This window comes from Salmo salar, chromosome 02 (assembly GCF_965601325.2).
Source record: "Salmo salar chromosome 02, fSalSal1, whole genome shotgun sequence".
Taxonomy (NCBI): domain Eukaryota; kingdom Metazoa; phylum Chordata; class Actinopteri; order Salmoniformes; family Salmonidae; genus Salmo; species Salmo salar.
The window spans coordinates 29,335,220-29,357,500 of record NC_138292.1 but is presented as its reverse complement, the minus strand read 5'-3'; the positions used below and the strand labels follow the sequence as shown (position 1 = coordinate 29,357,500).

The 22,281-nt window shown below is 40.7% G+C and overlaps 1 protein-coding gene across 2 annotated transcripts in view; it reads right to left on the bottom strand.

The window, feature by feature from the left end:
- The window catches only part of LOC106579405 (cyclin-dependent kinase 14), a 216,499-nt gene that overhangs the window by 142,339 nt on the left and 51,879 nt on the right, over positions 1-22,281 (bottom strand). For both annotated transcript variants that reach the window (XM_014159277.3, XM_014159287.3), the window contains one exon: positions 8,007-8,252. In XM_014159277.3, coding sequence (XP_014014752.1) covers positions 8,007-8,252 — 246 coding nt within the window. The remainder of the gene's footprint in view (positions 1-8,006; positions 8,253-22,281) is intronic.

The window sequence follows — 22,281 nt, the reverse complement described above, 5'->3', positions numbered from 1 at the left end:
TCTCCAGTGGATTGTTGGCCTGATGGTTTAGCTGTACACAGGTTGATTATTAGAGAAATGGAGGTCAGGGTTAAGGGTGAGACACATCACTAGCCTGATTGGCTGAGAGCCTACTACCTGGCTGGATACCCCCACTTAATTTCCCCATCAGTTAACAAGGAATTGGAGGTCTCTGGGTAAAGGGGTAAGGTGGGGGTCCTGGGGGGGCTACAGTTCACCTTGCCTCTCTCTCAATTCAATGTATCTCTCTCTCCCCCTCTCTCTGTCTCCTCCTCCAGGCTAAGTGCCCCTTGTACTGTACATCTCGTTCATTTTTCATGTCTATGAATGTTCAACCAAATGGATTCTATCTGGGGTTCTCTCTTTCAGCCTTTTATTTTCTATCTGTTTCTAGGTTTTGACCCCTTCCCCCTCTCTCTATCTTCTCTCTATCCTCTCTCTGTCCTCTGGTGGTGGATGGTACATACCTCAGGTCTCTTCCTGCCTACCCCATGCTGGTACAGTACTGTGAGCTAAAGACCCTACTGAGGTTATTTGATATTAACCATTTAATGTTCTACAACAAGAGTGCAGAGCTCTGGTCCTCAAGGGCAGCAGGGGCAGCGTACACCAGGTGTTTGTCCTTGGCTTTTAATAAGACATTCATTACAATCTGGTGAGCCAGGTGTGTGGACCCTCTGGCCAGTCTGTAGCATTAACTGGTTGATTACATGTCAGGGAGAGAGAGCTGAAACCTAACAGCAGGACTGTGGTCCGTGAGGACTGTAGCTCCGAGCTGTGCACCCATGCACTATTGGAAATACTAGAACATCACTGGAATATAAGTGGTTCAGCATGAAATGTTGATAAGAGAAGTAGGCAGGGAAAGATGGCTGATGGCTACAGTCGCCTAAGCAAGAAGACCATTACATTTACATTACATTACACTTAACATCAATTTACATTGTTAGATGTGTTGTGGCCCAAACAAATCATACTGAAAAATTACTAACAAATTACAGAAATGCCGACAGGCAATCAGTCAAGAATAATATAATAGTTATTACATATTATTGTGTGTGCACAATAATAATAATTGAGCTAAACGAAAATACATTGAGGACACGATTTGAAACATGTCTAATCTACATGATTAAGCAATACAGGTCTTATGGTAACAACATTCAATTAGCCACCAAATGGAAATGACATTCTGGTTAGCTTGTTTTCTCATTTTCAGATCATCAATCTTAACCTAATGTAGCAGGCGTAAAGGAAACGCCTGAGGGAGGTCGGATGAAAACGGAGGCATCCGTTCTGAGGCTTCGCCTCTTCTCTGCTTTTCCCCTGAAAACCGGATGCTTCCGGTGACACCCACCCCGCTGAGGGTGCATCAATCTAAATCTAGTTTTAAATGCCAAAACAAAACACTAACAAATACAGAATACAATCTGAGTTTCGATTATGTTTTCTCCCATTATTGTCTGGTGTTATTGCTATAGCATTGTGTGCTGTATATTAGTGACTATACAGTACTGTACATACAGACTGCACAGTGTATTGAATACATTTAAAAACAAAAAAACAATGTTTTACGTGAGAATTAGGGATTGGTCTGAAATTCACATGAGCATCAAAATGCATTTTTTCCCCCGTACTGGTCCCCCGTGGGAATCGAACCCACAACCCTGGCGTTGCAAACACCATGCTCTATCAACTGAGCTACAGGGTTATGCAGGCTTTCATGTTCAAGCCCAGTTCTACCACACCTGATTTTACTATTCAAGGTCTCGATGAACAGCTGAGGTCTTGATGAACAAAAAAGCCTGTATGACCCTGTGGTTCGTCAAACGCAATTTTAGTAACTCCTGATACAAACACCGTGACCAATGACAAACTGCTGAGAAACACTTGTAACAAAAAGTACAAAACACTTAAGAATAAATATTTACAAATCTGACATTGGATAGGTGCTCTAAATCCTTTAGCTACAAATGTTTTTAGTAATGTTGTACACAGCTGTCCAACTCCAGTAAAAGAGCACACATTCCCACATATATGAATGGCAGTATAAATATGAACATAAATATGAAATTAGATGGGTGTACTCACAGATCTGGAACAGAACATACATAACTGCTGCTGATAGTGCGTGATGTACTGTGTGAATATGAATAAGCGTAAGTCGTTTGTCAGCTAGACGTGGGCCAGCTTAAATAATTTCTTTGCTTCTCAAATGACAGAAAGTGGCACCTGAAAAGGAGAATCGTTTACAACCTGTGCTACTTATCGCATGTGATTGTAACATAATTATGGCATGCATCTGACAGATGAGGGCAATGACGTCTTCTTCGAGAGTTTGAGAGCTGGTCTCTCCACCGTTCTCCCCTCCGTAGTAGCAAGACGCGCGCACATGTCACGACTTCCACCAAAGAAACACCTAATAAATTAAAGTAAGCCCACATCAAGCGTAGACCAGTGTGTGTGTGTGGGAAAGGGAAGGCGGTGTCAAAAACTATACACAATAGAGAATGGTCAAAATAGCCACACCGGTAGGCAAACCCAGGACCTTCAAATCCCAGCGTGGTGATGATAAGCGTTACACTACGGACCCTGTTATAGATACAGTTGAAGTCGGAAGTTTACATACACCTTAGCCAAATACATTTAAACTCAGTTTTTCGCAATTCCTGACATTTAATCCTAGTAAAAATTCTCTGTCTTAGGTCAGTTAGGATCACCACTTTATTTTAAGAATGTGAAATGTCAGAATAATAGTACAGAGAATGATTTATTTCAGCTTTTATTTATTTCATCACATTCCCAGTGGGTCAGAAGTGTACATAAACTCAATTAATATTTGGTAACATTGCCTTTAAATTGTTTAACTTGGGTCAAACATTTCGGGTAGCCTTCCACAAGCATCCCACATTAAGTTGGGTGAATTTTGGCCCATTCCTCCTGGCAGAGCTGGTGTAACTGAGTCAGGTTTGTAGGCCTCCTTGCCAGCACACGCTTTTTCAGTTTTGCCCACAAATGTTCTATAGGATTGAGATCAGGGCTTTGTGATGGCCACTCCACTTTGTTGTCTTTAAGCCATTTTGCCACAACTTTGGAAGTATGCTTGGGGGTCATTGTCTTTTTGGAAGACCCATTTGCAACCAAGCTTTAACTTCCTGACTGATGTCATAAGATGTTGCTTCAATATATCCACATCATTTTCCTACCTCATGATGCCATCTATTTTGTGAAGTGCACCAGTCCCTCCTGCAGCAAAGTACCCCCACAACATGATGCTGCCACCCCCATGCTTCACGGTTGGAATGGTGTTCTTCGGCTTGCAAGCCTCCCCTTTTTCCTCCAAACATAACAATGGTCATTATGGCCAAACGGTTCTATTTTTGTTTCATCAGACCAGAGGACATTTCTCCAAAAAGTATGATCTTTGTGCCCATGTGCAGTTGCAAACCGTAGTCTGGCTTTTTTATGGCAGTTTTGGAGAAGTGGCTTCTTCCTTGCTGAGGTTATGTCGATATAGGACTCATTTCGCTGTGGATATAGATACTTTTGTACCTGTTTCCTCCAGCATCTTCACAAGGTCCTTTGCTGTTGTTCTGGGATTGATTTGCACTTTTCGCGCAAAAGTACGTTCATCTCTAGGAGACAGAACGCGTCTCCTTCCTGAGCGGTATGACGGCTGCGTGGTCCTATGGTGTTCATACTTGCGTACTATTGTTTGTACAGATGAACGTGGTACCTTCAGGCGTTTGGAAATTGCTCCCAAGGATGAACCAGTCTTGTGGAGGTCTACAATTGTTTTCTGAGGTTTTGGTTGATTTCTTTAGATTTTCCCATGATGTCAAGAAAAGAGGCATTGAGTTCGAGGATAGGCTTTGAAATACATCCACAGGTACACCTCCGATTGACACAAATTATGTAAATTAGGCTACCAGAAACTTCTAAAGCCAACCCATTTTCTGGAATTTTCCAAGCTGTTTAAAGGCACAGTCAACTTAGTGTATGTAAACATCTGACCCACTGGAATTGTGATACAGTGAATTATAAGTGAAATAATCTGTCTCTAAACAATTGTTGGAAAAATTATTTGTGTCATGTACAAAGTAGATGTCCTAACTGACTTGCCAATACTATAGCTTGTTAACAAGAAATTTGTGGAGTGGTTGAAAAACGGGTTTTAATGACTCCAACATAAGTGTATGTAAACTTCCGACTGTATGCCAACTTGACACTATATGTAAATGTGAAATTTTGGTCATTCCAAAATGTTTTTGTTCATTCACTCTGATTGAACGTTTATTGCTCTTGCTTGGTTCATTTGTTTCCCGGTCTGAAACAGTCAATGTGTTGAACTCAGTTACATTTTATCACATACCTAACCAAGTTAGCAAGCACGGCATTTTATTTTGACTGGACACAGGTTGCGGAAGCAAGCATGATCCTTATGATGTTGTTTTACCTGGATGCTTAGTGTGCAACCCGCTCCACTGCTACTTTTTTACTTGTGGATGGCGACTTCAGATTGAAAAGTAACTTGACACTGTGTTGATCAGTCAGCGCAAATTTGGATCATAAAGACAAGAAGAAAATAGCATTGACAGAGGAGGGAGCGTACTGAATTAATACATAAGATAAGATATAATTTGTATAATTAATTTCTAACAGCGACAAGTTTGTTCTGGCGTGTGCATGTATTATAAATAAGCAGCGTGGCTGTTTTCCCAAAGTTCCCAACGTTTGGTGTATCTAAGTGGCTACAACAGCAGCCAAGGACGTTCACTAGCTTATTATCTACAAGACCCTGCTAGGTAAAGTCCCCCCTTATCTCAGCTCACTGGTCACCATAGCAGCACCCACCTGTAGCACGCGCTCCAGCAGGAACAGTATATCTCTCTGGTCACCCCCAAAGCCAATTCCTCCTTTGGCCGTCTCTCCTTCCAGTTCTCTGCTGCCAATGACTGGAACGAACTACAAAAATCTCTGAAACTGGAAACACTTATCTCCCTCACTAGCTTTAAGCACCAACTGTCAGAGCAGCTCACAGATCACTGCACCTGTACATAGCCCATCTATAATTTAGCCCAAACAACTACCTCTTCCCCTACTGTATTTATTTATTTATTTATTTTGCTCCTTTGCACCCCATTATTTCTATTTCTACTTTGCACTTTCTTCCACTACAAATCTACCATTTCAGTGTTTTACTTGCTATATTGTATTTACTTTGCCACCATGGCCTTTTTTGCCTTTACCTCCCTTATCTCACCTCATTTGCTCACATTGTATATAGACTTATTTTTCTACTGTATTATTGACTGTATGTTTGTTTTACTCCATGTGTAACTCTGTGTTGTTGTATGTGTCGAAATGCTTTGCTTTCTCTTGGCCGGGTCGCAATTGTAAATGAGAACTTGTTCTCAACTTGCCTACCTGGTTAAATAAAGGTGAAATAAAATAAAATAAATACATTTATTTGTGCTCTGATTACACGCAAGTGTTCAGCCATATGAAAAACCTTCCATAGCAAAATATAAATATAAACAAAATATAAAGACCCTGTATTTCAAAGATAATTCGAAAAATTCCAAATAACTTCACAGATCTTCATTGTAAAAGGTTTAAACACTGTTTCCCATGCTTATTCAATGAACCATAAACAATTAATGAATATGCATCTGTGGAACGGTTGTTAAGATACTAAAAGCTTACAGGCGGTGGGCAATTAAGGTCACAGTTAAGAAAACTTAGGACACTAAAGAGGCCTTTCTACTGACTCTAAAAAACACAGAAAGAAAGATGCACAGTGTCCCTGCTCATATGCGTTAACGTGCCTTAGGCATGCTGCAAGGAGGCATGAGGACTGCAGATGTGGCCAGGGTAATAAATTGCAATATCTGTACTGTGAGACTCCTAAGACAGCGCTACAGGGAGACAGGACGGATAGCTGATCGTCCTCACAGTGGAAGACCACGTGTAACAACACCTGCACAGGATCGGTACATCCAAACATCACATCTGCGGGACTGGTACAGGATGGCAACAACAACTGCCCGAGTTACACCAGGAACGCACAATCCCTCCATCAGCACTCAGACTGTCCGCAATAGGCTGAGAGAGGCTGGACTGAGGGCTTGTAGGCCTGTTGTAAGGCAGGTCCTCACCAGACATCACCGGCAACAACGTCGCCTATGGGCACAAAACCCACCGTCGCTGGACCAGACAGGACTGGCAAAAAGTGCTCTTCATTGACGAGTCGCGGTTTTGTCTCACCAGGGGTGATGGCCGGATTCGCGTTTATCGTCAAAGGAATGAGCGTTACACTGAGACCTGTACCCTGGAGCGGGATCAATTTGGAGGTGGAGGGTCCGTCATGGTCTGGGGCGGTGTGTCACAGCATCATCGGACTCAGCTTGTTGTCATTGCAGGCAATCTCAACACTGTGTGTTACAGGGAAGACATCCTCATCCTTCATGTGGTACCCTTCCTAAAGACTCATCCTGATATGACCCTCCAGCATGACAATGCCACCAGCCATACTGCTCGTTCTGTGCTTGATTTTCTGCAAGACAGGACTGTCAGTGTTCTGCCATTGCCAGCGAAGAGCCCGGATCTCAATCCCATTGAGCCCGTATGGGACCTGTTGGATCGGAGGGTGAGGGCTAGGGCCATTCCCCCCAGAAATATCTGGGAACTTGCTGGTGCCTTGGTGGAAGAGTGAGGTAACATCTCACAGCAAGAACTGGCGAATCTGTTGCAGTCCATGAGGAGGAGATGCACTGCAGTACTTAGCTGGTGGCCACACCAGATACTGACTGTTACTTTTGATTTTGGCCCCTCCTTTCTTCAGGGACACATTATTCCATTTCTGTTAGTCACATGTCTGTGGAACTTCTTCAGTTTATGTCTCAGATGTTGAATCTTGTTATGATCATACAAAAATGTACACATGTTAAGTTTGCTGAAAATAAACGCAGTTGACAGTGAGAGGACGTTTCTTTTTTTGCTGAGTTTACCTATGTAGCTAGCTAGCTAACTTCCTTTTGCTTCTTATCCAACTGGTGTAACCTAGCTAGCTACAGCTACAAGCATTTTCTTAGTTAGCTGCTACTGTTGCGCAGCAACCGAGTTGCACCCGGTGTTAGAACTCTGAGATTCAGCTGAAAGATGTTAGCATTGTCAAAAATGCTCCAGAAAAGCAATAAATTGTGAATTTAATAAAAACTGTTTCACCTACAAAACGTATTCAGTCCATGTAGCCTCGTTTTATGTCGACGTCTAGAATTTGAGCTAGGTTTGGGCAAAGAATTTTCTGACGACCCTAATGCTAACGACTCCGGTATAGTGGTTCTCGGTAATGGCCAGACGGATCATGACGAGAAGCGGGAGGGTGTCAAATTGGCTAACATGTGATGGTAGGGAGATTTGAATTTAACATTGCGCTTCAACCAATGCATACTATAGTCGTACCAACCAGTATAATGTACTACAGGCCTATAGTCTGTACTGTATACTGTACAGTATACATTGTATGACCGTACTGTGTATTGTATATACTGTACAGCAGGGTTCCCCAACTGGAGGCATGCGGGCCGAATTTGGCACGTGGGTGGTTTCATTTGACACCCAAGTTTTCAGAGCAAAAAATCAACAACCATTTCTTTTTTAAATAAAATTAAAAAAATGTTGGACATAAAAGACTGTAAAAACACCAGGAAAACAGCTCCAAGTGATTTTTATTTAATACATCTGTTGCCATGTATTTCCACGTTTTAGTCAAACATTATATCTGTTTGGGCTTCTTGTGGTCAATTTGCAGTCTACAAATTATTAGTCATTATGTTCCGGCCCCCCCGACCATCCGCTCAACAAGAAATCAGCCCACGGCTGAATCTAGTTGATGATCCCTGCTGTTCAGTGAGTAGACAATAAACTATGTATACTATAGACTGTGCTGTGTATTTTATATACAGTATGTAGCATACAGTGTGTAGGCTACTGTATAGACTTACAGAGCTGGGGCTGGAGTGTCGGCGCAGTTTGGGCGACTCTTTCCCAGTAGAGGAGGCCTTGGAGGAGATACAGGCATTGTTCTCTGAGTGCACCCTCTTCACCTGGCTGGCGGGTTTCTCAAAAGCGTCGAAACCACTCTGTGTCCGCTGAACCCTTACCTTCCTGTCCTCAGGGATGGTGTCCAGGGGCGTGATGACCGAGTCCTTTCCCTGGCCGCTGCGTGTGGACATCTTTGTGACGCATATCTGAGAGGAGAGAGGGACAGAGAGAGATGGAGGAGAGAAAGGAGAAAGAGGTTGAGCGAAAAATTAAAGTGAGGAAAATGATTCCATCTGCATTTTCTGCGGTTCGGGCCAAAATTGTCCCACCCACCTAGTCCCCTCCTCCTCTAGATCTACCTTCATTTAATCTCTCTGTCTGTCTCCATCTCTCCCTCCCTGTGGAGTCCCAGTGCTACCTCTCTCTGTTAGAAGAGTTCTATCTCCATATCCCTCTGATCACAACACAGCAACCATACTAGTCTGTTTCTGCCTCTTTCACACCCCATTGCTGCTGTGCCTACACACACTCACACACTCACACTCACACACACACACACTCACACACACACACACACACACACACACACACACACACACACACACACACACACACACACACACACACACACACACACACACACACACACACACACACGCATTCCCTCTAAACACAATGCAACCTACCGGCTACTCCACAGCCGCCAAAGAGAAAAAAAGGACCAGGCAGCGTGTCGTGTTGTGCCACAGCCTACCTTTCAGATGAAATATTTAGTACTGGACTCCCCAACGAGCTGCTATTCTAATCACTACACATATACAGTGACCAAGCTGCAGAAGAGTCACCTTGCAGCTCTCAGAGCGAAGCAGCTCTCTCACCCAGGTTAGGATTAGGGTTAGTCACGCTACACAGTTGGGCTTCTGACAGGGAACAAACAACAACAAATCAGGAGAAAATGCCAAGAAAAAAATATATTTATTTTACAGCTAGAATCCTTAATTGAAACACTAAGAAAGAGTCCTCCCCACCCATTTTACTAAAAAGCTAAAAAGTAACTACACAGATTAATAAATAATATTTCTTGATATTTGATGGAGAAAAAGCGTTCGTCAACTGTCTGAAAAATGTCTGAAAAATGATGTAATTAACAGTTTCAACATTACTACATGCCGTGTCACATTACTCAAGTGTGTCAACTTCTGTGCAGCTTGAGTGGGGGGGGGGGGGTATTGGCTGCACTGATAAACAGGCATGATCCGTGAGACACACAGAAGTACCGAAACTACAATTCTAGTACCAAGGCGTTTTTCATGTTCTAGTATCGGAAAAAGTACATACGTTTCGGTATACAGTGCAACACTAATGCACTAATGCATGCAGAGTAAATCTCGACAGTAACACAACAACATAACTCATGTCCCAAACAAAACCCTTTAACAGTGATTAATGCAAAAATAACATCAACAGCAATGTACAACACCACAAGGCTTTGGATATATCACATCACTGCTATATGCCTTGGGTCCTAATATCAGACGCGTGTGTAAACGCATGCACACACACACACACACGCACATGCACACACACACACACACACACACACACACACACACACACACACACACACACACACACACACACACACATACTTACTGCATTACATCCTCTCTCTCCCAGTTCCTCCCATTCCTCAGCCACAGCTCTCCCACATCCCACTTCCTTTCCTGACCTCCCAAAAATGTCAGAGTAAGACTCTATGGGCCTTTCTGGACTCTGTGGAGAGAACAGACTGGCTGGCACACACACAGTCAGTGTCTATGGTTGTGACATGTGCAAATAAATGTTTTTGCATGCTATCATTATATCATAGCTGTAGGCAGGGCATACTGTAACTGTAGTTTACCTAGTATGACACCCTGAATTCGTCTCTGTCACCCTAACCCAGATAGGACAGTCTCACTATGATATATAAGCTGCAAGATTATTAGAGAATGTATGGTAGTGGTTTAGTTACAATACAATATGAGATAGATAGAGTATTAGAAAATGTACGGTAGTGGTTCAGTCACATTACAATATGAGCTAGATAGATTATTAGAGAATGTACAGTAGTGGTTCAGTTACACTACAATATGAGCTAGATAGATTATTAGAGAATGTACAGTAGTGGTTCAGTTACATTACAATATGAGCTAGACAGATTATTAGAGAAATATGTGAGCAAAATTTCAAGATTATGTTATATAATCACCACATCCTCATCGGCAGACTCAACAGCCTTGGTTTCTCAAATGATTGCCTCGACTGGTTCACCAACTACTTCTCTGATAGAGTTCAATGTGTCAAATCGGAGGGCCTGTTGTCCGGACCTCTGGCAGTCTCTATGGGGGTGCAACAGGGTTCAATTCTTGGGCCAACACTTTTCTCTGTATATATCAATGACGTCGCTCTTGCTGCTGGTGAGTCTCTGATCCATCTCTACGCAGACGACACCATTCTGTATACTTCTGGCCCATCTTTGGACACTGTGTTAACAACCCTCCAGACGAGCTTCAATGCCATACAACTCTCCTTCCGTGGCCTACAACTGCTCTTAAATACAAGTAAAACTAAATGCATGCTCTTCAACCGATCGCTGCCTGCACCTGCCCGCCCGTCCACCATCACTACTCTGGACGGTTCTGACTTAGAATACACTGCGTGCACAATTATTAGGCAAATTAGTATTCTGATCTTATCATTGTTTCTATTCACATTTTCGAACTCCAAACCATATAAACTTGAATGCTTATTGGATTTAATCATTTTTAGGTGATATGTATTTGTGTAATGAGGGAGGGTGTGGCGAAAGTGAATAACACCTTATATCAAGGTGTGCATAATTATTAGGCAGCCTCATTACCTCAGGTAAAATGGGCCAAAAAATTAATTCAACTGACACTGAAAAGCCAAAAATGTCAAATGCCTTTCAGACGGATGCGACACTCTTTAAATAACTAAACTATTGAGGTGTGACCATCGGACATTCAAACGTTTTGTTGTGAATAGTCAACTGGGGTGCAAAAAACACATGGGGAAGAAAAGGCGCAAATTAACTGCAAAAGACTTGAGAAGAATTAAACGTCAAACTACCAGGAACCCATTATCCTCCAGTGCCACCGTATTCCAGAACTGCAACCTACCTGGAGTGTTCAGAAGTACAAGGTGTCAAGTGTTCAGAGACATGGCCAAGGTCAAGAAGACTGAAACAAGACAACCACTGAATAAGATTCACAAGTTGAAGCGTCAAGATTGGGCAAAGAAATACCTGAAGACAGATTTTTCTAAGGTTTTATGGACAGATGAAATGAAAGTGACTCTTGATGGACCAAATGGATGGGCCCGTGGCTGGATCAGTAATGGACACAGGGAACCACTTTGAGTCAGGTGCCAGCAAGGTGAAGGAGGGGTACTGGTATGGGCTGCTATCATTGAGGATGAGGTAGTTGGACCTTTTCGGGTTGAAGATGGACTGAAACTCAACTCCCAAACCTACTGCCAGTTTCTGGAAGATTCTTTCGTCAAACAGTGGTACAGGAAGAAGTCCTCAGCATTCTAGAAGGCCATGATCTTTATGCAGGACAATGCTCCATCACATGCATCCAAGTACTCCACTGCTTGGCTAGCCAGCAAGGGCCTCAAAGATGCCTGAATAATGACCTGGCCGCCTTCCTCACCTGACTTAAATCCTATTTAGAACTTGTGGGCCATTCTCAAACGTGAGATTTACAGTGATGGAAGACAATACACCTTTTTGAACAGCATTTGGGAGGCTGTGGTTGCTGCTTCAGTGAAAATTTATCGTGAACAGATCAAGAAACTGACAGACTCCATGGATGGAAGGCTCATGGCAGTTATTGAAAATAAGGGTGGCTATATTGGTCACTGAATATTTTTGAAAGGCCAAAAATGTTATATAATTGTCATTTTGTGTTACTTATCTGTTACACTTACTCTAAAAATTGAGAATAAACAAGTGAGTTAAGAAAAAATATTTTTGTAATTTAGTTGCCTAATAATTCTGCATGCTAATAGTTGCCTAATAATTGTGCACACTTATATATTTCCCTTAGAAAGACAAAACTCACTTTCCTTTGTTAAACATTCAGGTTTGAGGTTCAATAACATTTTGGATTGACTGAGAGCATTGTGTTTGTTCAACAATAAAATTTATCCAGAGGAATACAATTTGCCTAATAATTGTGCACGCAGTATATGTAGACAACAACAAATACCTAGGTGTCTGGTTAGACTGTAAACTCTCCTTCCAGACTCACATCAAACATCTCCAATCCAAAGTTAAATCTAGAATTGGCTTCCTATTTCGCAACAAAGCATCCTTCACTCATGCTGCCAAACACACCCTCGTAAAACTGACCATCCTACCGATCCTCGACTTTGGCGATGTCATTTACAAAATAGCCTCCAACACCCTACTCAACAAATTGGATGCAGTCTATCACAGTGCCATCCGTTTTGTCACCAAAGCCCCATATACTACCCACCACTGCGACCTGTACGTTCTTGTTGGCTGGCCCTCGCTTCATACTCGTCGCCAAACCCACTGGCTCCAGGTCATCTACAAGACCCTGCTAGGTAAAGTCCCGCCTTATCTCAGCTCGCTGGTCACCATAGCTGCACCCACCCGTAGCACGCGTTCCAGCAGGTATATCTCACTTGTCACCCCCAAAGCCAATTCCTCCTTTGGCCACCTCTCCTTCCGGTTCTCTGCTGCCAATGACTGGAACGAACTTCAAAAATCTCTGAAACTGGAAACACTCCCTCACTAGCTTTAAGCACCAGCTGTCAGAGCAGCTCACAGATCACTGCACCTGTACATAGCCCATCTATAAATAGCCCAAACAACTACCCCTTCCCCTACTGTATTTATTTATTTTGCTCCTTTGCACCCCAGTATTTCTACTTTGCACACTCATCTACTGTCAAATCTACCATTCCAGTGTTTTAATTGCTATATTGTATTTACTTCGCCACCATGGACTATTTATTGCATTTACCTCCCTTATCTCACCTCATTTGCTCACATTGTATATAGACTTATTTTTCTACTGTATTATTGACTGTATGTTTGTTTTACTCCATGTGTAACTCTGTGTTGTTATATGTGCCGAACTGCTTTGCTTTATCTTGGCCAGGTTGCAGTTGTAAATGAGAACTTGTTCTCAACTTGCCTACCTAGTTAAATAAAGGTGAAAAAAAATGTTATAATACTTTTAATGCATCAAATGGTTGTTTTATGCAGCAGAATAAGGGGTTGTTAGAATGCTCATCTATGTGTTCTACTGAGGATGGGTTTCTGGAAGATTTAAGATGTCTTTGGTGATACTGCATTCCAGAGCATGAGTTAATGTTTCTGTTCTATATGGTACCAGGGAGAGACGACCCCAGGGCCAGATGCTGGTCTCTACACAAAAAAAACAGTATTTACAGCAGATACTGTCTGCTGTGAATTATAAGTATCTTTCATACAAATCTTAACCTTGTGACCCATTCCACACATCTGTTGTTCGTCATGTATACTGAAAGGGGTGTATCTTGGCTATAAAAGACCTTTGTACTTTTGTCTGGGGCTCTCAACAAATCATCTGAGGGTGATTCGTCGACCAGCCATCAGTATCGTAGAGCACTCAATCGATTCACTTTATATGTGTGTGTTGTATTGACCTGCTCTCTTATTAATAAGTGAATAAAGATATAGTTTAAGTATAACTCTGACTTGTGTGATACGTTTGTCTCTCCTCATTTGATAGTAAAGAAATTAACCACCACATTTAGCGACGAGGATAGGATGGGGATGGGGATGTGAATCTTCACTTGGTGAGCGCTCCTGACGACCTGGGTAAATCATGCACGAGGGATCCCTCAAACTTGGGATCTCAGGGAGACCACACTTTGGGAACGGAGAAGATGGACCCACCCATGATCTGAGAGGGAGCGAGCAGAGTGGATACCACATCTCGAACTTTGTAAAAAAAAAAGAAGAGGTGAGTGAAACGCACAAAGTCAAGTTTTTAAGAAAAGCCTCTGTTACGTAGGCTCTGAGTGTGTATTCCTGTGTGAGGGGGGCACCTTGGAGGCGTAAACAGGGCCGAGTCAGAGGAGAATGATCTGAGAGTTAGTCGACTCAAAAACACCTATCATTGGTCGGTTGCAGGCGACCTAGTGCCATCCTGAAACTGAATTGATCACAGTGGGGATCGGTGCGTTCTGTAAAGTGTCTGTGTGACCGTCTAAGTGACCCTCAGAAGTGGTGAATTCCAATTATTTTAAATGTGCTAGCCAGGTATACCCTGGGTTTGGTCATTTAGTGTTAAATATCTAGAATCTGTGTGAACTAGATGAAAACTAGAATCTGTGTGAACTAGTTTTGGCCATTTAACGTTAAAACATCAGGAATCTGTGTGAACTAGTTAAGATGATAAAGTATAAGATAGTATGGTGCACATGTAATTGTTTTAAACCTTTATATTGAAAGATGTAAATGTATGAGTTGCATTATCCTAGGATCTAACCATGAGATAGCAATTATTTAAAAGTTCCTGCAAGTTATTAAAAAATATAAATATTGTCAAAAAACATCTAATTGATTAAGTATGTTTAGGAATAGCATTGTATGACTGTGATATGAGAGTTGCGTGAATGTGGAAATGAGACTTAATCTGAAGTTAGGATAGTAACATATAGAAATATGCTTAATCAGATTATTGAAATTTGGATAATAAGGTTTGATATAACGTTATCTTGGGGTTCCGTTCCTTCACTGCCCATCATAGAATATCACAGGCTGGTATTGAGAGAGGGATGATATTTTAGAAAGCAGCGGAAGGTCTATAGTTCCTGGGAGGCTTGATTTTGCCGTGGTCTCTGGGAGGTTAGAGAACCGCCGAGGATCCCATGACGGGCTGGTCACTGTCTGGGAATCAAAAGTAAATTGTTTTGGTTCCTCTGGGAGTATGTTTGGAGAGCTGCTTCATAGCTGTGGAGTCTTTGAAAATGCAAATGGAATGGTTGATGTGAGTACCTAAGAATTTCTTACGTTTCATATGGATTCTGTGAAGATATGAAAATGTGATGAATTCTATGTGTGTACAATACCAGGAGATTTGATAAAGTAATACTGGGAATATAATTAGATAGAACTTAAACAACCCATACGTAGATGTACATAGGTTTTGAGTTGGTCCCTTTAATGGATCATTTGATAAAGATGAAGTTTAAGCATTATTAAACTGTCTACAAAGTCTGGGCAATGGTTTCAGAAACTGATTGGAGTGTGTCCACTTTTGGTTAACTTACCCTAACGATGTAACTATAAAATGCTTATTAGATTTTCTCCGTCCGGGTACTACATTTCAAATAAAACTGAGGCCTGAAAAAATGTTCTTCCCAGTATGAGAGGAGTTGCTAGATTTCTTGAATAAACCTTTTTCTATAAAGTTAGAGCGAATTAAGATGTAATCTCGATGTAAGTTATAACGTCGTACAATGTCTAGGGTATCCATTAAAACAAATGATCATTGTGGGATTAATGTGATGTAATTGAAATATGCTGCATGTGAAAACAATCTGCTTTTATTAAAGAGCACAAGATCTGTTTCCTAGTCAATAAATGTTGATTTAACTCGTTGACTGCTAATCTATTCATTTTGCGCATGTGAGAATATCTGCGGAGAAACGCTTGGACCTTAAATTAAGGCTATTTCCTGGGAATTGTGTCATTATTATGTGCCTGATGTTACGACCCCAGACAATTGTAAATTGGGTTATTTGAGGGATTTCTTCGTCATTTCAATAGCATCGGGTCTATGGTATTGACTAAAATCTGGGTTTCTGATTGTAATTCAACTATTGGTATGTTTTGCCTGGACAGATACTGCTGCTTGTGTTTGTTTAAAATATAAACTGAACGTTTTAACAGCTTGCTTAGTTCAAATTGAAAGGCTCATTTATTCAACATAAATAGCAAGGCGATTTTGATGTAATACTTGTCTGTTACCTAAATGGTCTGCTGGAATAGCATATTGAGAATGGAGCCGTATTTAAATAACTAAATCAAAGAAGAGACAGTAACCTAAACCTAATGAATTCTAATAATAGTGGATAGGTAATTGCGATAGAGCTGTGCCCACCAAAATGTTATTTTTTTCTTCTTATGATGTATTTTATAAATGTGGCGCATTACATGTTACTTTTAAAGTCTTAGACATTTCATAAGTGTGAAGCCGAAAGAGAAGAGAAAGTTGTTAAGTTTGTTTTTAACCTTACGATAGAGGTAAGCGCTGAACGTTGTTTGAGAATGGGTTATATTTTTTTCCTACTGGTAAGAATAGAAGAGTTGGTTGTGCTCGCTGGGCTATATCGAGCTGTAAGGGATTCAGTGGGACATTTGCAGTAGAGGTCTGAATAGTTGAAACGGAAACGTTCTGTGATAATTTCTGATTACTGTTGCTGGGTTTTATAGTTTAGGTAACACCAGTGAATTTGAGCAGGAAGTTAATGCATTGTAACATTATCATCTGTTTCCATTATGTGGAACAATGTCCGGTCATTAAAGTGGATTGCAGTTTGAGTTTGAGTTTATTTTTATTTTTACAGGGACAGTGCACATTAATCAACGTTTCAGTAAAGGTGCTGGTTTTAGCCAGCTGGCTAATTGTCAACCACAGTCCCTGGGCAGGTTATTACAAATAATTACAAGAACAATAAAGACAATCAAGGAGCAGTGAGCACATGCAGAGCAACATAGAACAAGCAACGCGTAGGTGGTAGGTGGTACAGTTGTGTGTCTGATGGAAAAGTATTCCAGACATGTGAAGCTCTAACAGAGAAAGCAGATAGTTTGTTTTTACCTTAAGGTTGCAAATACCCACACACATCACACTTATTATGACTATTTGTTGGTGTTTTAAAATACTATGTTTGATTCGTGTATTCTATTTCCTTTGGGTTTAGTGAGTTTTCCATTTGTCTTAGTGACAAGGTATCTTAAAACCTGTTGGGGCTAGGGGGCAGTATTGACAATTTCGGAAAAAATATGTGCCCATATTAAACTGCCTCCTACTCAAACTCAGAAGCTAGGATATGCATATTATTAGTAGATTTGGATAGAAAACACTCTGAAGCTTCTAAAACCGTTTGAATGGTGTCTGTGATTATAACAGAACTCATATGGCAAGCAAAAACCTGAGAGAAATCCTACCAGGAAGTGGAAATCTGGATGCATGGGCTCTCTTCAAGTCATTTCCTATTGAATACACAATGAAGTAGTAATAATTGTGCACTTCCTACGGCTTCCACTAGATGTCGACAGTCTTTACAAAGTTTTTTGAAGCTTCTATGATGAACAGAGCCCGAATGACAAGGAGGGGAAATTGTTGAGGCAGGGGGTGACATCACTTCTTGGAGCGCGTTCATGAGGATGGATCCCTCCCGTTCCAAAACCTTTTTCAAGACACAGGAACCGTCCGGTTGAAATATTATTGAATCTTCACGTTCTGAAGGCCCTAAGGATTGATGTATTACAACGTTTGACATGTTTGAATGAACGTAAATACAACTTTTTTTTACTTTTCGTCGGGACATCGTCCGCGTGCTTTCTACACTTGGAGTAGCTTACTGGACGCACGAACAACAAGGAGTTATTTGGACATAAATTATGGACTTTATCGAACAAAACAACATTTGTTGTGGATCTGGGATCCCTGGAAGTGCCTTCTGATGAAGATGATCAAAGGTAAGGGAATATTTCTAATGCAATGTATGATTTTAGATGACTCCAAGATGGCGGCTATCTGTATAGCCTAGTGTATTTTTCTGAGCTCAGTACTCAGATTATTGCAAAGAGTGCTTTCCTCGTGAAGCTTTTTTTAAATCTGTCATTGCGTTTGCATAAAGGAGATGTTCATCTATAATTCTTTGAATGACAGTTTAATTTTGTATCAATGTTTATGACAAGTATTTTTGTAAATTGTGGCGCTGATTCACCGGCAGTATTTGAGGGAAAATATTTTCTGAACGTCACGCGCCGATGTAAAATGCTGTTTTTATATATAAATATGAACTTTATCGAACAAAAAATGCATGTATTGTGTAACATGATGTCCTAGGAGTGTCATCTGATGAAGGTCGTCAAAGGTTAGTGCTGCATTTAGCTGTGTTTTGGGTATTTGTGATGCATGCTAGTTGCTAGGAAAATGGCTGTGTGGTTGTTTTTGTCGATGTACTCTCCTAACATAATCTAATGTTTTGCTTTCGCTGTAAAGCCTTTTTGAAATCGGACAACGTGGTTCGATTCAGGAGAAGTGTATCTATAAAATGGTGTAAAATAGTCATATGTTTGAGAAATTGAAGTTATAGCATTTATGAGGTATTTGTATTTCGCGCCACGCGATTCCACTGGCTGTTGACTAGGTGGGACGCTTGGAGGTTAAGAGAGGGATGTGATTTGTGTGTTTTATTTCCTTTGGGGTTAGTGAGTTTTCCATTTGTCTTAGCGCCAAGGTATCTTAAGAGAGGGATGTGATTTGTGTGTTCTATTTCCTTTGCATTTAGTGAGTTTTCCATTTGTCTTACTGCCAAGGTATCTTAAAGGGGCATACACACACACATGACATTTTCTGAAGTTTTTCTTTTCTGAGTTTCAATTAAACATGTGAATTATTTTGATAAAGAAATGTACTGGAAACCCAGGATACGACATGTATGAAATGTTTGACTGTTTTTCATCAACTTGTCTAATATAGTAACAAACACTTCTTTGAAGTGTTTGTATGACCTCCGACATCTGTCCTGAATTTCCAGTGTGTTTTGATCAACCTCATTGGAAAGCCATTTGGATAATGAATTTAAGGTCATTTGTAATACTGATTTGAAGGCAATTTGTAATATTGATAATTAGGATGAAGTTTAAAGTTCTTTGCCATATTTGTCATTTGGACCAATGTGAAGAAGGAGAGGGTGTTGACTTTGACTAAGGGTAGGCTGCCTTAAGTCTATTATCCTTTGACCGTATGTGTACAATTCTTTATGGAGTTATTAAGGGTAGTGATTCTCATTCTATTTTGTTTTATTTTTTGACCAGTAGTAGTGTTTTTTTATACACATTACTCACATGGGGAGTCATGTGTCAAAATGGGGGAGGTAACAGTCCTCTGTTAGGTTTTGGATTGAAGTTTACACATATTGAGTGATAAGTAAAGGAGTGTACAGTATTGTTGTGTTGTTTGTTTTGTTTGTTCTGCTTTGTTTTGATACAAATCTCACCAGATTAGGTCTGCTGGATTGTTGGGATTTCTCCCAATGTCACGACTTCCGCCGAAGTCGGTCCCTCTCCTTGTTCGGGCAGCGTTCGGCGGTCGACGTCACCGGCCTTCTAGCCACCGCCGATCCACGTTTCATTTTCCATTTGTTTTGTCTTTGTTTTACACACCTGATTTCAGTCCCATAATTACAGGTTCATTATTTAACCCTCTGTTCCCCCATGGTTTTTGTGAGTGATTGTTTGTTGTATTTTCGGTCTGTCATGGTGTGCGTGTATTTGTTACTTTGTATATTTGACGTTTTGAGTAAAAGTACTTTGATTACTCATATCTGCAGTCCTGCGCCTGACTCTCTACACCAGCTACACCTAGGACCCATTACACCCAATGGGTTATAGGTCTAACTTCCTGATCCTGTGGCTCTGAGATGAAGTTGACAGTGTAATGAGGAGTATAAGCCAATTTGAAAAATAGTTTCAATAGAATGTGTTGTTATTCTCTTTGACATCTTAAGACATTGGTATTAAGAATAATTGGTAAAGGTAATAATTTATCATATAGTTAATGCTTTCCTGAATCAAAAATTAACTGAACTGAACTGTTGTTCAGATTTTTCCTCTCTTGAGGTTATCATGAAAGGTGACATCAGTCTGTGTCTTAATGCATGGAAGAGATATTTGGAACAAGTACCTCAAAACCCCCTCTAACTGGCTGAAGAAAAGCGACAAAGGCGTTCAATATGGCCCTGTCCGCACCACTTCTACCAAAAGAGTCCTGAGCCAGCAACCTGTATGCAACATCCAATCTAAACTATCAACTGTTTTTCTCTCATGTCTTTTCTCTCAGGAGTGTGACAGAAGTCCATGTGGGGTGAGCATGGCGAACAATCTGTTCCAAACTTCTCTTATGTTGCTGGTATACTAGTTGACGAATGGACAAGACTGTGCCGAAAATTGATTTAGACTTTTGTGGTATCAGGTTGATTGTAGAGGTCTACACACTACATCAAAGTATAGTAATTTAGATTAAGAATGCATTAAGATACTGATCTGTATTATAATCGTGATAAGAAAGTTAATAGTATAATTATAGGATAATTATACTGTATGTTAATATAAATGTACATTCTGCCAATGTTGATGTGTGTTAAAATTGAGGGTTTTGACTTTGAGTGATAGGACCAATTTAAATCACTGAGCAATGTCATTGTAAATTTGGTTTGGATAATTCATTGGGTTTTGATTATGATTTGGAAACTGAATGATTTTTAAAACTGATGGATTGATTGGTGAATGGGGAGAGTGAAACTGATCCTAATCTATTTGACTTATTTCCATTACCAAATTATGTTTTTGATGATAGTGAAAATACTCAGGAACTATAGCAGCTATGGTGGTAATGGCACATAGAGACTATAGGTGTAAGGGGTGCGTAACTGGTGGCAGGGAAGTCGGACGCAGGAAAGCAGAACTCGGTAATAGCTGGAGCAGTTTAATAGTAAAACCAACGGCATAAGAAATACAAAATATGGGCACAATAACCCGACGCGCACCAGTAAAACAAATGTGCACAAGCACAACAAACAATACCACACAAAGACATGGGGGGAACAGAGGCTTAAATACACAACACATAATGAGGGAAATGAAAACCAGGTGTGTGGGAAAACAAGACAAAACAAATGGAAAATGAAAAATGTATCGGCGATGGCTAGAAAACCGGCGACGTCGACCGCCAAACACCGCCCGAACAAGGAGAGGCACCAACTTCGGCAGAAGTCGTGACAATAGGAGTTGCTTGTCTTGGGTCATGTTCATTAGGCACTAACTGAATACATTTTACTTAAACCATCACTACCTGGATTTGTCTAAAGAGATATGCTCATTTTAGTTTCTGGGAAGGAAATAGTTATTTCCACCATACCATGCTGATCCATTGGAGTGTGATAGATAACTAAAGCTTATTTTATTGAACTCCATTGTTGCATGCACTGCATTATGCATAAAATATGTGATTTTCACTGTCTATGAAGATATAGCTTTGAATCTCATAAACTGTATGCATCTCATGTGATGGATGTTGAAATAGGAGACAGTGCTAAGTTTCTTGGGAGGAGGCTGAGCCAGTGCTATAGCAGCTGGTCACGTGCAGGAATCCATGCAATGAGTTATTGCTTTTATGCTTTTATGAAGAATGTATGCATTTTCTATATATGAATGAATGTTTTTAAATCTTGTAATTTTCTTTTAAGTTGAGAGGACTCTCAAAATGGGGGAATGTGAGAGCAAAATTGCAAGATTATGTTATAATACTTTTAATGCATCAAAAGGTTGTTTTATGCAACAGAATAAGGGGTTGTTAGAATGCTCATCTGTGTGTGTTCTACTGAGGATGGGCCTCTGGAAGATTTACAATGTCTTTGGTGATACCGCATTCCAGAGCATGAGTTAATGTTTCTGTTCTATATGGTACCAAGGAGAGATGACCCCAGGGCCAGACGCTGGTCTCTACACAAAGAAAACAGTTTTTACAGCAGATACTGTCTGCTGTTAATTATAAGTATCTTTCATACAAATCTTAACCTTGTGACCCATTCCACACATCTGTTGTTCGTCATGTATACTGAAAGGGGTGTATCTTGGCTATAAAAGACCTTTGTACTTTTGTCTCGGGGCTCTCAGCAAATCATCTGAGGGTGATTCGTCGACCAGCCATCAGTATCGTAGAGCACTCTCTACTTTATATGTGTGTGTGGTTTTGACCTGCTCCCTTATTAATAAGTGAATAAAGATTTAATTTAAGTATAACTCTGACTTGTGTGATAAATTTGTCTCTCCTCATTTGATAGTAAAGAAATTAACCACCACAGAATGTACGGTAGTGGTTTAGTTGCACTACAATATAAACTAGATAGATT